The 13,426-nt window shown below is 50.0% G+C and overlaps 1 protein-coding gene across 1 annotated transcript; it reads right to left on the reverse strand.

Annotated features, from left to right (window-relative positions):
• Positions 1-40: 40 nt before the first annotated feature.
• On the reverse strand, positions 41-5,783 carry LOC311509872 (uncharacterized protein; the record flags this gene model as incomplete). The annotated part of the gene is made up of 2 exons (XM_084575310.1): positions 5,650-5,783; positions 41-5,340 (listed from the first exon to the last, which is right to left on the reverse strand). A coding segment is annotated over exon 2 (5,086 nt), but the record flags the coding sequence as incomplete, so codon positions are not given.
• Positions 5,784-13,426: the final 7,643 nt, after the last annotated feature.

Below are 13,426 nucleotides of genomic sequence, written 5' to 3' on the forward strand. Positions count from 1 at the left end.
TGCAACTTCAGCTCTTTGGATGCGCCGACGAAGTTGGTACCGCAGTCGGACCGTAACTGTTTAGCGGGCCCTCTGATAGAGAAAAATCTACGAAGAGCATTGATGAAGCTTGAGGAGCTTAGCGTCTCGATAACTTCAATATGAACTGCTCTTGTAGACATGCAAGAGAACAGGACAGCCCAGCGTTTGCTATTGGCATGACCACCTCTAGTGCGGCGTGTTGTGACTTCCCACGGTCCGAATACATCTAGGCCAACATACGAGAATGGGGGATCAGTTTGTAGACGTTCGGCGGGCAGGTCTGCCATGATTTGCTGCTCTGTTTTCCCTCGAAGCTTTCTGCAAGTCACACATTTGTGGATGAAACTGCTGATAGATCTCTTAGCACCAACCAACCACAAACCACTTGCTCGCACTGCTCCCTCGGTGAAGTGTCTTCCCTGATGCTTGACAGCTTCATGATGATGTCGGATGAGCAGGAGAGCAATGTGATGGTTTCTCGGGATCAGAAGAGGATTGGCTTCTTGACTGGTCAGGTTGGATTCTGACAAGCGTCCGCCAACACGGAGTAGGTCTTCGTCATCAATGATCGGCTTGAGCTTGTACAGAGGACTGTTGCATGGCAGATCTTGTTTTGCCTTGATGCGTTTGATTTCTTCCGCATACGCTTCATTTTGGACACACCTGATGATAGTGTGCTCTGCTTGAGTCAAGGTTTCTTCTGTAAGACTTGTTCTGCAGAGGTGCCAGCCTTTACAATCTTTGGACTTGAAACTGTGAGCTATATGACGAAGGTATGCAACTGCTTTGACAAGAGAGGTCCACTTTGAGAATCGTTCAAAGCGTGTTGAACCTAAACTGCTTGATGAGGTTCTGGTCACCAGCACAGTAGCGTTCTGACGGATTTCTGCATCTGACTCCGGGTCAATGAGTTCAAATGGGCCTTTTTCAGGAGCAACACTCTTGGTCTTCAGAAGAAAGGCTGGGCCAGACCACCATGATGTGCTTTCGATTTTCTCTGCCGCTAGTGAGCGAGAACCATGGTCAGCTGGATTGTGCTCAGTTGGAACATACTTCCACTGCTCTGGGAGAGAAGATTGCTTGATCCTCTGGACACGATTGTTCACATATACGTGGAATCTCCTGTTCTTGTTGAAGATGTATCCCAGAACCACTTTGCTGTCAGTGAGAAATGTGATCCTGTCAAACTTGATCTTAAGCTCGTCTTTCAGAAGCTCTGACATCTCCACCGCAAGCACTGCAGCACAAAGTTCCAATCTGGGAACGGTGAGCTCTGGCATAGGAGCAAGTTTGGCTTTGCCCATGACGAAACCAACTTCGCTGTGACCATCCTCATGTGTTGCTTTCACATAGGCTACTGCTGCGATTGCTTTCACCGAAGCATCTGAGAACATGCAGAGTTCGATGAAGATGGCTTGTGAGATGGAGAAAGAGACATAGGTACGAGGAATGTGCAAGGCTGTAAGATGCTGCAACGAGTCCTGCCATCTTCTCCATTCGTCATACATGTCTTGTGGCAACGGGGTGTCCCACTCAAGGTTGCGGCTGGTGAGCTCCCTGAGTAGCAGTCTGCCTTTAATAGTTACAGGTGCGAGCAGCCCAAGAGGATCGAACAAACTATTTACAGTTGAGAGCACACCGCGTCGAGTTAAGGGCTTCTGCTCTTGAGGAACATCAAACATGAATGCGTCTGATGTGGTGTTCCAAATCACACCCAAACTGCGTTGGACTGGGAGCTTGTCTGTAGTTAGATCAAGTTCTTTGATCTCCTTTGCTCTATCTTCAGAAGGGAAAGCACTCACCACCTCCACTTTGTTGGAGGCTATCTTGTGGAGACGTAGATTAGAGAGGGCGAGCATTTTCTGGGCTCTCTGTAGGACGTCAATTGCCTCAGCTTCTGTAGGGAAAGACTTCAGTGCGTCATCCACATAAAAGTCTTGCTCGATGAAGTTGCGAGCATCAGTTCCATATTCACCTTCGGCTTCCTTTGCTGCCATCCTCAATCCGTAGATCGCTACTGCTGGGGAGGGGCTGTTACCGAAAACGTGCACTCTCATGCGATAGTCTACCACCTCCTTGGTTAGGTCGTTGTCTTCATACCACAGGAAACGAAGGTAATCTCTGTGGTCCTCCTGAACAACAAAGCAGTAAAACATCTGCTCAATGTCAGCTGTGATAGCGACAGGTTCCTTCCTGAATCGCAGGAGCACACCCACAAGTGTGTTGTTGAGATCGGGCCCAGAAAGCAGAACATCATTGAGAGACACTCCATCAAACTGAGCACTAGAGTCAAACACCACACGGATCTTCCCGGGCTTCTGTGGGTGGTAAACACCGAAGGTGGGAAGATACCAGGTCTCTTTATTCTTGGTGCGAGGTGGTGCAAGCTCTGCATGCTTGTTGTCAAGCATTTTCTGCATGAACTCAATGAAGTGAGCCTTCATGTCTGGCTTCTTGTTGAGTGTGCGTCGAAGTGACTCTAGGCGCTTAAGGGCGTAGCACCTGTTGTCTGGGAGGAGACGTCTTGGGCTTCGAAATGGGAGTGGTGCAACCAAGCTGTTAGTGTCATCTTTGAAGATCTGTTCCATCTTTTTCAGAAAGACGAGGTCCTCAGCTGAATGTGCAAGACGGTTGTCTTCGTTGGTTTGGCAGAAAACATTCTCTCCTAGATTCTCATCTGTGAGCTTTGTTTGTAGGCTTGCAGGTGCCACTGGTTTGGAAATGGCTTTGGACTGGCTCAGTGTGAAGCTCTCTTTCACGTTGAAGCGGCTGCTGCAGGGAGTGAGATAGCTTGGGCGACCATTGTCCAGTATATGTGTCTTGAGAACATTTACTTCACTTGGCTTGTGGGCATTACCCAGACATACATCCCCTATAATGACCCAGCCCAGGTCAAGCCTTTGTGCAAATGGGTCATTGTGCTTGCCACATATTTGTTTTCTGACCTTGTGGACACTCAGCAGATTTCGTCCAATCAGCAGCAGAATGTCGGCATCAGGATCGAGGTGTGGTATCTCAGCAGCTATGGCTCTCAGGTGAGGATGGTGTGAAGCAGCTTCTGCAGTGGGTATCTCATCTTTATTGTTTGGGATAGCATTGCACTCTATAAGCATGGGGAGAGGAAAGCTCATTTTTCCATCAAATGACTGAACAACGTAGTCACAGGCTCTTCTGCCACTTACTCGAGTCACACCGGAGCAGGTTTTTAATGTGTATGGCATAGTTGAGCCTTGTATTGCAAACATGTCGAAAAACTCTGTCTTTGCTAGTGACTCGTTACTTTGATCGTCTATTATTGCATACATTTTCTTCGTGTTGTGTGGCTCACCTCTGTGGTGGACTTGCACCAAACAGATCTTGGAGCAGGACTTTCCTGTGATCTCATTCCCACATACCTCGGTACATGTGGCTGTAACATCAACCTCCTGTGCAGGTTCTTGCTCCCCGCCATACTCCTTTGGGAATGAAGGAGGCTTGGATGTTGATGGTGCTGGACCTGGGTGAAGAGCTCCTAGATGTCTCTCGCTGCCACACTCATCACACTTTATTGTAGCTTTACATTCCTTGGCTTGGTGAGTGGTAGAAGCGAGGCAGCGATAGCAGATGTTATTTTCTTTGAGCAACTTTTTTCTATCTTCCAGCAGCATCATTCTGAAACCTCTGCATCTTTTCAGTGGATGTGGTTTGTGATGTATGGGGCATTCTTTTTGAATGTCTGTCTGTCTTGTGTCTTTTGTCTTGTCTGTCTCTAACACTTCTGTCTTGTGTGCTGTGACGGACTGTCTTTGGCTGTAGTTGCTTGTTAGCTTTCCTTTTTTGTAACTAACTGCAGGATTGACAGGTGGGTTGTAAGCTGTGGTAAAGCTTGGGTCATTCCTCGCTTTGGCTTGGCGTTTCACAAAGTCCACAAAGAACGAGAAGGGTGGAAAGCTTACATTATGATCCTCTTTATAATTCGACCCCACCATTGTCCATCTCTCTTGAAGGGGAAAGGGCAGCTTCTCAACAATTGGACCCACTCCTCTAGCTGTATCGAGGTAACTCAACCCCGTGAGATATCCATCTAATTTTGCACCTTCCAGTTCACACAGCAGATCTGACAGGTCACGAAGCTTGTGAGGCTCTTTGCTCGAAAGCTTTGGAAAGTTCTGTAACCTTGTGAAAAGAGAGTTTTCTATTGCTTCTGGAGAGCCGTAGCATTCTTCTAATCTCTCCCATATCATGTTCAGACCAGCAAGTGGGAATCTAATGTTGACCGCCTTCAATCTTTTTGCATGATCAGAAGACTCAGGGCCGAGCCATTTGATGAGGAGGTTAATTTCTTCGCTAGCTGTAAGACCCAGTTCTCTGATAGTGCACTGGAAAGTAGCCTTCCAGCTGAGATAACTCTCTGGTTTATCATCAAATTTAGTCAGCCCTCCGGTTACTAGTTGACTCTTGGCTAGAAACCTGGCAAGGTCACTGGTTGTGTTGTCAGCGCTATTTGGACTTAAAAACTGCTTTGGTTGTTCGATTACGTCTCTTATCGGTGGTCGTTTGGCGCCATCTGGTGGCTGGACTGAGTAATTGTTTGCTTCCTGTTTAACGTGAAAAGATGTGTGAACATCTGGTTGGTATTGTTCCTGACGTGTAGGGCTGTGTTGAAAAGTCTCTCTTTTTTGAGTCGGCTCATCTTTGTAACTGTGTCTGTTTATGTACTCACTCACTTTCTCCTCTGTAGTTGGTTGTAAGGGCAAGAAACTCAGTTCGTTACTTTTTTCCATGTCCTCATACTGAGCTGCGGCTGCCTCCATTACCTCAGCTTTGGCCATGGCAGCATCTGCCTCCTTCTGGAGATTGAGCACATCAAGTGTTGCTTCTAACCGTGCTTTTTCCACTTTGATGCTCAGTTCTTTCTCAGCATAGGCTAGCCTGGCTTTGGCGGCTTGAGCATCTGCTTGAGCGCGTGCCGCAGCCATACTGGCTCGGCTTGAAGCTGATGACCTTGTAGATGCTCCAGCTTTTGAGCGAACAGTTAGATTTCCTGAACATATTGACTTTGCTACAGGTGCCTTTGATGAGTGAGAGGAGTGTGAGCTTTGACTTTTAGTTTCTTCCTTCTCCATAGTAGCCTTTAGCAGGATTGCAGATTGTGTTTTCTTCCACCAACCGTTCACCGTAGTCCCTCGTAGAGCGTTATGATTTCACTGTACTGTTACACCCAATGTGACCCTGTGTCCTAATTGAGCTTCACAGCCAGCTAAACTCTTCTTGCATCATTTCCTCCAAGGAACAGACAGGTGTTGTGTTTGGCCAGGATTTAATACAAAAAGTGTGAAACTGCAACATACAAGATACAAAATACAAATAAGTATTATGTAAAATTAACAATGCACATTAACTGTTATCACTATGTAGACAATTACTTGTTAACAGTAGCTAAGCATTAGTACAGACAACTTAAATAGGCTCCGCTATCACCACTGGAACACAACTCAAATCAAATGCAAATGTTGTCTAAAAAATTTCACAACCTATGACAAGTGCAACAAATATACCTGCCAAGATTCATAACTAACATAAAACTTACTCATATTTCCACTCAAAGGGCTGGAAATGAGAGGATGGCTTAAGTGAGGAAAAACACACCTCATGGACTGATTGTCACTTTCCAAGCTAGCTTTTCTTTTCTTTTTTCTTCTGACCACCTACTGGTTGAATACATCACCACAATTGTCAATAGCGCCTCCTAGCGGCTGGATGAACATAACATAAACAGTTCCAACACATTCAGTGAGGACAGGGCCTTTTTACGTCGAAATGTGCAAAAAAAGCATCCTCTCGCTCTGAAACGGCTGTTTTGCTCTCCACCACATTAACTGTCAGACTGGCCGAATTAGACCGATTCTGCCTCTTTCTTGCCTCTACATGTGAAGAAGAGGGTGCTTGTGAGCATATTGTGCAGTTTCAAGCAGGCAGCTGGCTTGGAACGGGACCGGTGGGGCAGAGCCATCCTAGCGGCTCGCCCGAGCAGTGGAAGCCGGCGAGGGTGCGCGTTCAGCCGGATGAATGGGGCGCTGTCAGGGCCCCTCTCGTGGAGGATAAAAATCATGCTTTTTCCCTCATTACACATCCCATGCGAGCTTGTCATGATAAGACCTCATCCGAATCACACATTGCAGCTCAATATTCAGTGAGGACAGGGCCTTTTTACGTCGAAATGTGCAAAAAAAGCATCCTCTCGCTCTGAAACGGCTGTTTTGCTCTCCACCACATTAACTGTCAGACTGGCCGAATTAGACCGATTCTGCCTCTTTCTTGCCTCTACATGTGAAGAAGAGGGTGCTTGTGAGCATATTGTGCAGTTTCAAGCAGGCAGCTGGCTTGGAACGGGACCGGTGGGGCAGAGCCATCCTAGCGGCTCGCCCGAGCAGTGGAAGCCGGCGAGGGTGCGCGTTCAGCCGGATGAATGGGGCGCTGTCAGGGCCCCTCTCGTGGAGGATAAAAATCATGCTTTTTCCCTCATTACACATCCCATGCGAGCTTGTCATGATAAGACCTCATCCGAATCACACATTGCAGCTCAATATTCAGTGAGGACAGGGCCTTTTTACGTCGAAATGTGCAAAAAAAGCATCCTCTCGCTCTGAAACGGCTGTTTTGCTCTCCACCACATTAACTGTCAGACTGGCCGAATTAGACCGATTCTGCCTCTTTCTTGCCTCTACATGTGAAGAAGAGGGTGCTTGTGAGCATATTGTGCAGTTTCAAGCAGGCAGCTGGCTTGGAACGGGACCGGTGGGGCAGAGCCATCCTAGCGGCTCGCCCGAGCAGTGGAAGCCGGCGAGGGTGCGCGTTCAGCCGGATGAATGGGGCGCTGTCAGGGCCCCTCTCGTGGAGGATAAAAATCATGCTTTTTCCCTCATTACACATCCCATGCGAGCTTGTCATGATAAGACCTCATCCGAATCACACATTGCAGCTCAATATTCAGTGAGGACAGGGCCTTTTTACGTCGAAATGTGCAAAAAAAGCATCCTCTCGCTCTGAAACGGCTGTTTTGCTCTCCACCACATTAACTGTCAGACTGGCCGAATTAGACCGATTCTGCCTCTTTCTTGCCTCTACATGTGAAGAAGAGGGTGCTTGTGAGCATATTGTGCAGTTTCAAGCAGGCAGCTGGCTTGGAACGGGACCGGTGGGGCAGAGCCATCCTAGCGGCTCGCCCGAGCAGTGGAAGCCGGCGAGGGTGCGCGTTCAGCCGGATGAATGGGGCGCTGTCAGGGCCCCTCTCGTGGAGGATAAAAATCATGCTTTTTCCCTCATTACACATCCCATGCGAGCTTGTCATGATAAGACCTCATCCGAATCACACATTGCAGCTCAATATTCAGTGAGGACAGGGCCTTTTTACGTCGAAATGTGCAAAAAAAGCATCCTCTCGCTCTGAAACGGCTGTTTTGCTCTCCACCACATTAACTGTCAGACTGGCCGAATTAGACCGATTCTGCCTCTTTCTTGCCTCTACATGTGAAGAAGAGGGTGCTTGTGAGCATATTGTGCAGTTTCAAGCAGGCAGCTGGCTTGGAACGGGACCGGTGGGGCAGAGCCATCCTAGCGGCTCGCCCGAGCAGTGGAAGCCGGCGAGGGTGCGCGTTCAGCCGGATGAATGGGGCGCTGTCAGGGCCCCTCTCGTGGAGGATAAAAATCATGCTTTTTCCCTCATTACACATCCCATGCGAGCTTGTCATGATAAGACCTCATCCGAATCACACATTGCAGCTCAATATTCAGTGAGGACAGGGCCTTTTTACGTCGAAATGTGCAAAAAAAGCATCCTCTCGCTCTGAAACGGCTGTTTTGCTCTCCACCACATTAACTGTCAGACTGGCCGAATTAGACCGATTCTGCCTCTTTCTTGCCTCTACATGTGAAGAAGAGGGTGCTTGTGAGCATATTGTGCAGTTTCAAGCAGGCAGCTGGCTTGGAACGGGACCGGTGGGGCAGAGCCATCCTAGCGGCTCGCCCGAGCAGTGGAAGCCGGCGAGGGTGCGCGTTCAGCCGGATGAATGGGGCGCTGTCAGGGCCCCTCTCGTGGAGGATAAAAATCATGCTTTTTCCCTCATTACACATCCCATGCGAGCTTGTCATGATAAGACCTCATCCGAATCACACATTGCAGCTCAATATTCAGTGAGGACAGGGCCTTTTTACGTCGAAATGTGCAAAAAAAGCATCCTCTCGCTCTGAAACGGCTGTTTTGCTCTCCACCACATTAACTGTCAGACTGGCCGAATTAGACCGATTCTGCCTCTTTCTTGCCTCTACATGTGAAGAAGAGGGTGCTTGTGAGCATATTGTGCAGTTTCAAGCAGGCAGCTGGCTTGGAACGGGACCGGTGGGGCAGAGCCATCCTAGCGGCTCGCCCGAGCAGTGGAAGCCGGCGAGGGTGCGCGTTCAGCCGGATGAATGGGGCGCTGTCAGGGCCCCTCTCGTGGAGGATAAAAATCCTGCTTTTTCCCTCATTACACATCCCATGCGAGCTTGTCATGATAAGACCTCATCCGAATCACACATTGCAGCTCAATATTCAGTGAGGACAGGGCCTTTTTACGTCGAAATGTGCAAAAAAAGCATCCTCTCGCTCTGAAACGGCTGTTTTGCTCTCCACCACATTAACTGTCAGACTGGCCGAATTAGACCGATTCTGCCTCTTTCTTGCCTCTACATGTGAAGAAGAGGGTGCTTGTGAGCATATTGTGCAGTTTCAAGCAGGCAGCTGGCTTGGAACGGGACCGGTGGGGCAGAGCCATCCTAGCGGCTCGCCCGAGCAGTGGAAGCCGGCGAGGGTGCGCGTTCAGCCGGATGAATGGGGCGCTGTCAGGGCCCCTCTCGTGGAGGATAAAAATCATGCTTTTTCCCTCATTACACATCCCATGCGAGCTTGTCATGATAAGACCTCATCCGAATCACACATTGCAGCTCAATATTCAGTGAGGACAGGGCCTTTTTACGTCGAAATGTGCAAAAAAAGCATCCTCTCGCTCTGAAACGGCTGTTTTGCTCTCCACCACATTAACTGTCAGACTGGCCGAATTAGACCGATTCTGCCTCTTTCTTGCCTCTACATGTGAAGAAGAGGGTGCTTGTGAGCATATTGTGCAGTTTCAAGCAGGCAGCTGGCTTGGAACGGGACCGGTGGGGCAGAGCCATCCTAGCGGCTCGCCCGAGCAGTGGAAGCCGGCGAGGGTGCGCGTTCAGCCGGATGAATGGGGCGCTGTCAGGGCCCCTCTCGTGGAGGATAAAAATCATGCTTTTTCCCTCATTACACATCCCATGCGAGCTTGTCATGATAAGACCTCATCCGAATCACACATTGCAGCTCAATATTCAGTGAGGACAGGGCCTTTTTACGTCGAAATGTGCAAAAAAAGCATCCTCTCGCTCTGAAACGGCTGTTTTGCTCTCCACCACATTAACTGTCAGACTGGCCGAATTAGACCGATTCTGCCTCTTTCTTGCCTCTACATGTGAAGAAGAGGGTGCTTGTGAGCATATTGTGCAGTTTCAAGCAGGCAGCTGGCTTGGAACGGGACCGGTGGGGCAGAGCCATCCTAGCGGCTCGCCCGAGCAGTGGAAGCCGGCGAGGGTGCGCGTTCAGCCGGATGAATGGGGCGCTGTCAGGGCCCCTCTCGTGGAGGATAAAAATCATGCTTTTTCCCTCATTACACATCCCATGCGAGCTTGTCATGATAAGACCTCATCCGAATCACACATTGCAGCTCAATATTCAGTGAGGACAGGGCCTTTTTACGTCGAAATGTGCAAAAAAAGCATCCTCTCGCTCTGAAACGGCTGTTTTGCTCTCCACCACATTAACTGTCAGACTGGCCGAATTAGACCGATTCTGCCTCTTTCTTGCCTCTACATGTGAAGAAGAGGGTGCTTGTGAGCATATTGTGCAGTTTCAAGCAGGCAGCTGGCTTGGAACGGGACCGGTGGGGCAGAGCCATCCTAGCGGCTCGCCCGAGCAGTGGAAGCCGGCGAGGGTGCGCGTTCAGCCGGATGAATGGGGCGCTGTCAGGGCCCCTCTCGTGGAGGATAAAAATCCTGCTTTTTCCCTCATTACACATCCCATGCGAGCTTGTCATGATAAGACCTCATCCGAATCACACATTGCAGCTCAATATTCAGTGAGGACAGGGCCTTTTTACGTCGAAATGTGCAAAAAAAGCATCCTCTCGCTCTGAAACGGCTGTTTTGCTCTCCACCACATTAACTGTCAGACTGGCCGAATTAGACCGATTCTGCCTCTTTCTTGCCTCTACATGTGAAGAAGAGGGTGCTTGTGAGCATATTGTGCAGTTTCAAGCAGGCAGCTGGCTTGGAACGGGACCGGTGGGGCAGAGCCATCCTAGCGGCTCGCCCGAGCAGTGGAAGCCGGCGAGGGTGCGCGTTCAGCCGGATGAATGGGGCGCTGTCAGGGCCCCTCTCGTGGAGGATAAAAATCCTGCTTTTTCCCTCATTACACATCCCATGCGAGCTTGTCATGATAAGACCTCATCCGAATCACACATTGCAGCTCAATATTCAGTGAGGACAGGGCCTTTTTACGTCGAAATGTGCAAAAAAAGCATCCTCTCGCTCTGAAACGGCTGTTTTGCTCTCCACCACATTAACTGTCAGACTGGCCGAATTAGACCGATTCTGCCTCTTTCTTGCCTCTACATGTGAAGAAGAGGGTGCTTGTGAGCATATTGTGCAGTTTCAAGCAGGCAGCTGGCTTGGAACGGGACCGGTGGGGCAGAGCCATCCTAGCGGCTCGCCCGAGCAGTGGAAGCCGGCGAGGGTGCGCGTTCAGCCGGATGAATGGGGCGCTGTCAGGGCCCCTCTCGTGGAGGATAAAAATCATGCTTTTTCCCTCATTACACATCCCATGCGAGCTTGTCATGATAAGACCTCATCCGAATCACACATTGCAGCTCAATATTCAGTGAGGACAGGGCCTTTTTACGTCGAAATGTGCAAAAAAAGCATCCTCTCGCTCTGAAACGGCTGTTTTGCTCTCCACCACATTAACTGTCAGACTGGCCGAATTAGACCGATTCTGCCTCTTTCTTGCCTCTACATGTGAAGAAGAGGGTGCTTGTGAGCATATTGTGCAGTTTCAAGCAGGCAGCTGGCTTGGAACGGGACCGGTGGGGCAGAGCCATCCTAGCGGCTCGCCCGAGCAGTGGAAGCCGGCGAGGGTGCGCGTTCAGCCGGATGAATGGGGCGCTGTCAGGGCCCCTCTCGTGGAGGATAAAAATCATGCTTTTTCCCTCATTACACATCCCATGCGAGCTTGTCATGATAAGACCTCATCCGAATCACACATTGCAGCTCAATATTCAGTGAGGACAGGGCCTTTTTACGTCGAAATGTGCAAAAAAAGCATCCTCTCGCTCTGAAACGGCTGTTTTGCTCTCCACCACATTAACTGTCAGACTGGCCGAATTAGACCGATTCTGCCTCTTTCTTGCCTCTACATGTGAAGAAGAGGGTGCTTGTGAGCATATTGTGCAGTTTCAAGCAGGCAGCTGGCTTGGAACGGGACCGGTGGGGCAGAGCCATCCTAGCGGCTCGCCCGAGCAGTGGAAGCCGGCGAGGGTGCGCGTTCAGCCGGATGAATGGGGCGCTGTCAGGGCCCCTCTCGTGGAGGATAAAAATCATGCTTTTTCCCTCATTACACATCCCATGCGAGCTTGTCATGATAAGACCTCATCCGAATCACACATTGCAGCTCAATATTCAGTGAGGACAGGGCCTTTTTACGTCGAAATGTGCAAAAAAAGCATCCTCTCGCTCTGAAACGGCTGTTTTGCTCTCCACCACATTAACTGTCAGACTGGCCGAATTAGACCGATTCTGCCTCTTTCTTGCCTCTACATGTGAAGAAGAGGGTGCTTGTGAGCATATTGTGCAGTTTCAAGCAGGCAGCTGGCTTGGAACGGGACCGGTGGGGCAGAGCCATCCTAGCGGCTCGCCCGAGCAGTGGAAGCCGGCGAGGGTGCGCGTTCAGCCGGATGAATGGGGCGCTGTCAGGGCCCCTCTCGTGGAGGATAAAAATCATGCTTTTTCCCTCATTACACATCCCATGCGAGCTTGTCATGATAAGACCTCATCCGAATCACACATTGCAGCTCAATATTCAGTGAGGACAGGGCCTTTTTACGTCGAAATGTGCAAAAAAAGCATCCTCTCGCTCTGAAACGGCTGTTTTGCTCTCCACCACATTAACTGTCAGACTGGCCGAATTAGACCGATTCTGCCTCTTTCTTGCCTCTACATGTGAAGAAGAGGGTGCTTGTGAGCATATTGTGCAGTTTCAAGCAGGCAGCTGGCTTGGAACGGGACCGGTGGGGCAGAGCCATCCTAGCGGCTCGCCCGAGCAGTGGAAGCCGGCGAGGGTGCGCGTTCAGCCGGATGAATGGGGCGCTGTCAGGGCCCCTCTCGTGGAGGATAAAAATCATGCTTTTTCCCTCATTACACATCCCATGCGAGCTTGTCATGATAAGACCTCATCCGAATCACACATTGCAGCTCAATATTCAGTGAGGACAGGGCCTTTTTACGTCGAAATGTGCAAAAAAAGCATCCTCTCGCTCTGAAACGGCTGTTTTGCTCTCCACCACATTAACTGTCAGACTGGCCGAATTAGACCGATTCTGCCTCTTTCTTGCCTCTACATGTGAAGAAGAGGGTGCTTGTGAGCATATTGTGCAGTTTCAAGCAGGCAGCTGGCTTGGAACGGGACCGGTGGGGCAGAGCCATCCTAGCGGCTCGCCCGAGCAGTGGAAGCCGGCGAGGGTGCGCGTTCAGCCGGATGAATGGGGCGCTGTCAGGGCCCCTCTCGTGGAGGATAAAAATCATGCTTTTTCCCTCATTACACATCCCATGCGAGCTTGTCATGATAAGACCTCATCCGAATCACACATTGCAGCTCAATATTCAGTGAGGACAGGGCCTTTTTACGTCGAAATGTGCAAAAAAAGCATCCTCTCGCTCTGAAACGGCTGTTTTGCTCTCCACCACATTAACTGTCAGACTGGCCGAATTAGACCGATTCTGCCTCTTTCTTGCCTCTACATGTGAAGAAGAGGGTGCTTGTGAGCATATTGTGCAGTTTCAAGCAGGCAGCTGGCTTGGAACGGGACCGGTGGGGCAGAGCCATCCTAGCGGCTCGCCCGAGCAGTGGAAGCCGGCGAGGGTGCGCGTTCAGCCGGATGAATGGGGCGCTGTCAGGGCCCCTCTCGTGGAGGATAAAAATCATGCTTTTTCCCTCATTACACATCCCATGCGAGCTTGTCATGATAAGACCTCATCCGAATCACACATTGCAGCTCAATATTCAGTGAGGACAGGGCCTTTTTACGTCGAAATGTGC

Source organism: Chelon labrosus, assembly GCF_963514085.1.
Source record: "Chelon labrosus genome assembly, contig: SCAFFOLD_95, whole genome shotgun sequence".
Lineage (NCBI taxonomy): Eukaryota > Metazoa > Chordata > Actinopteri > Mugiliformes > Mugilidae > Chelon > Chelon labrosus.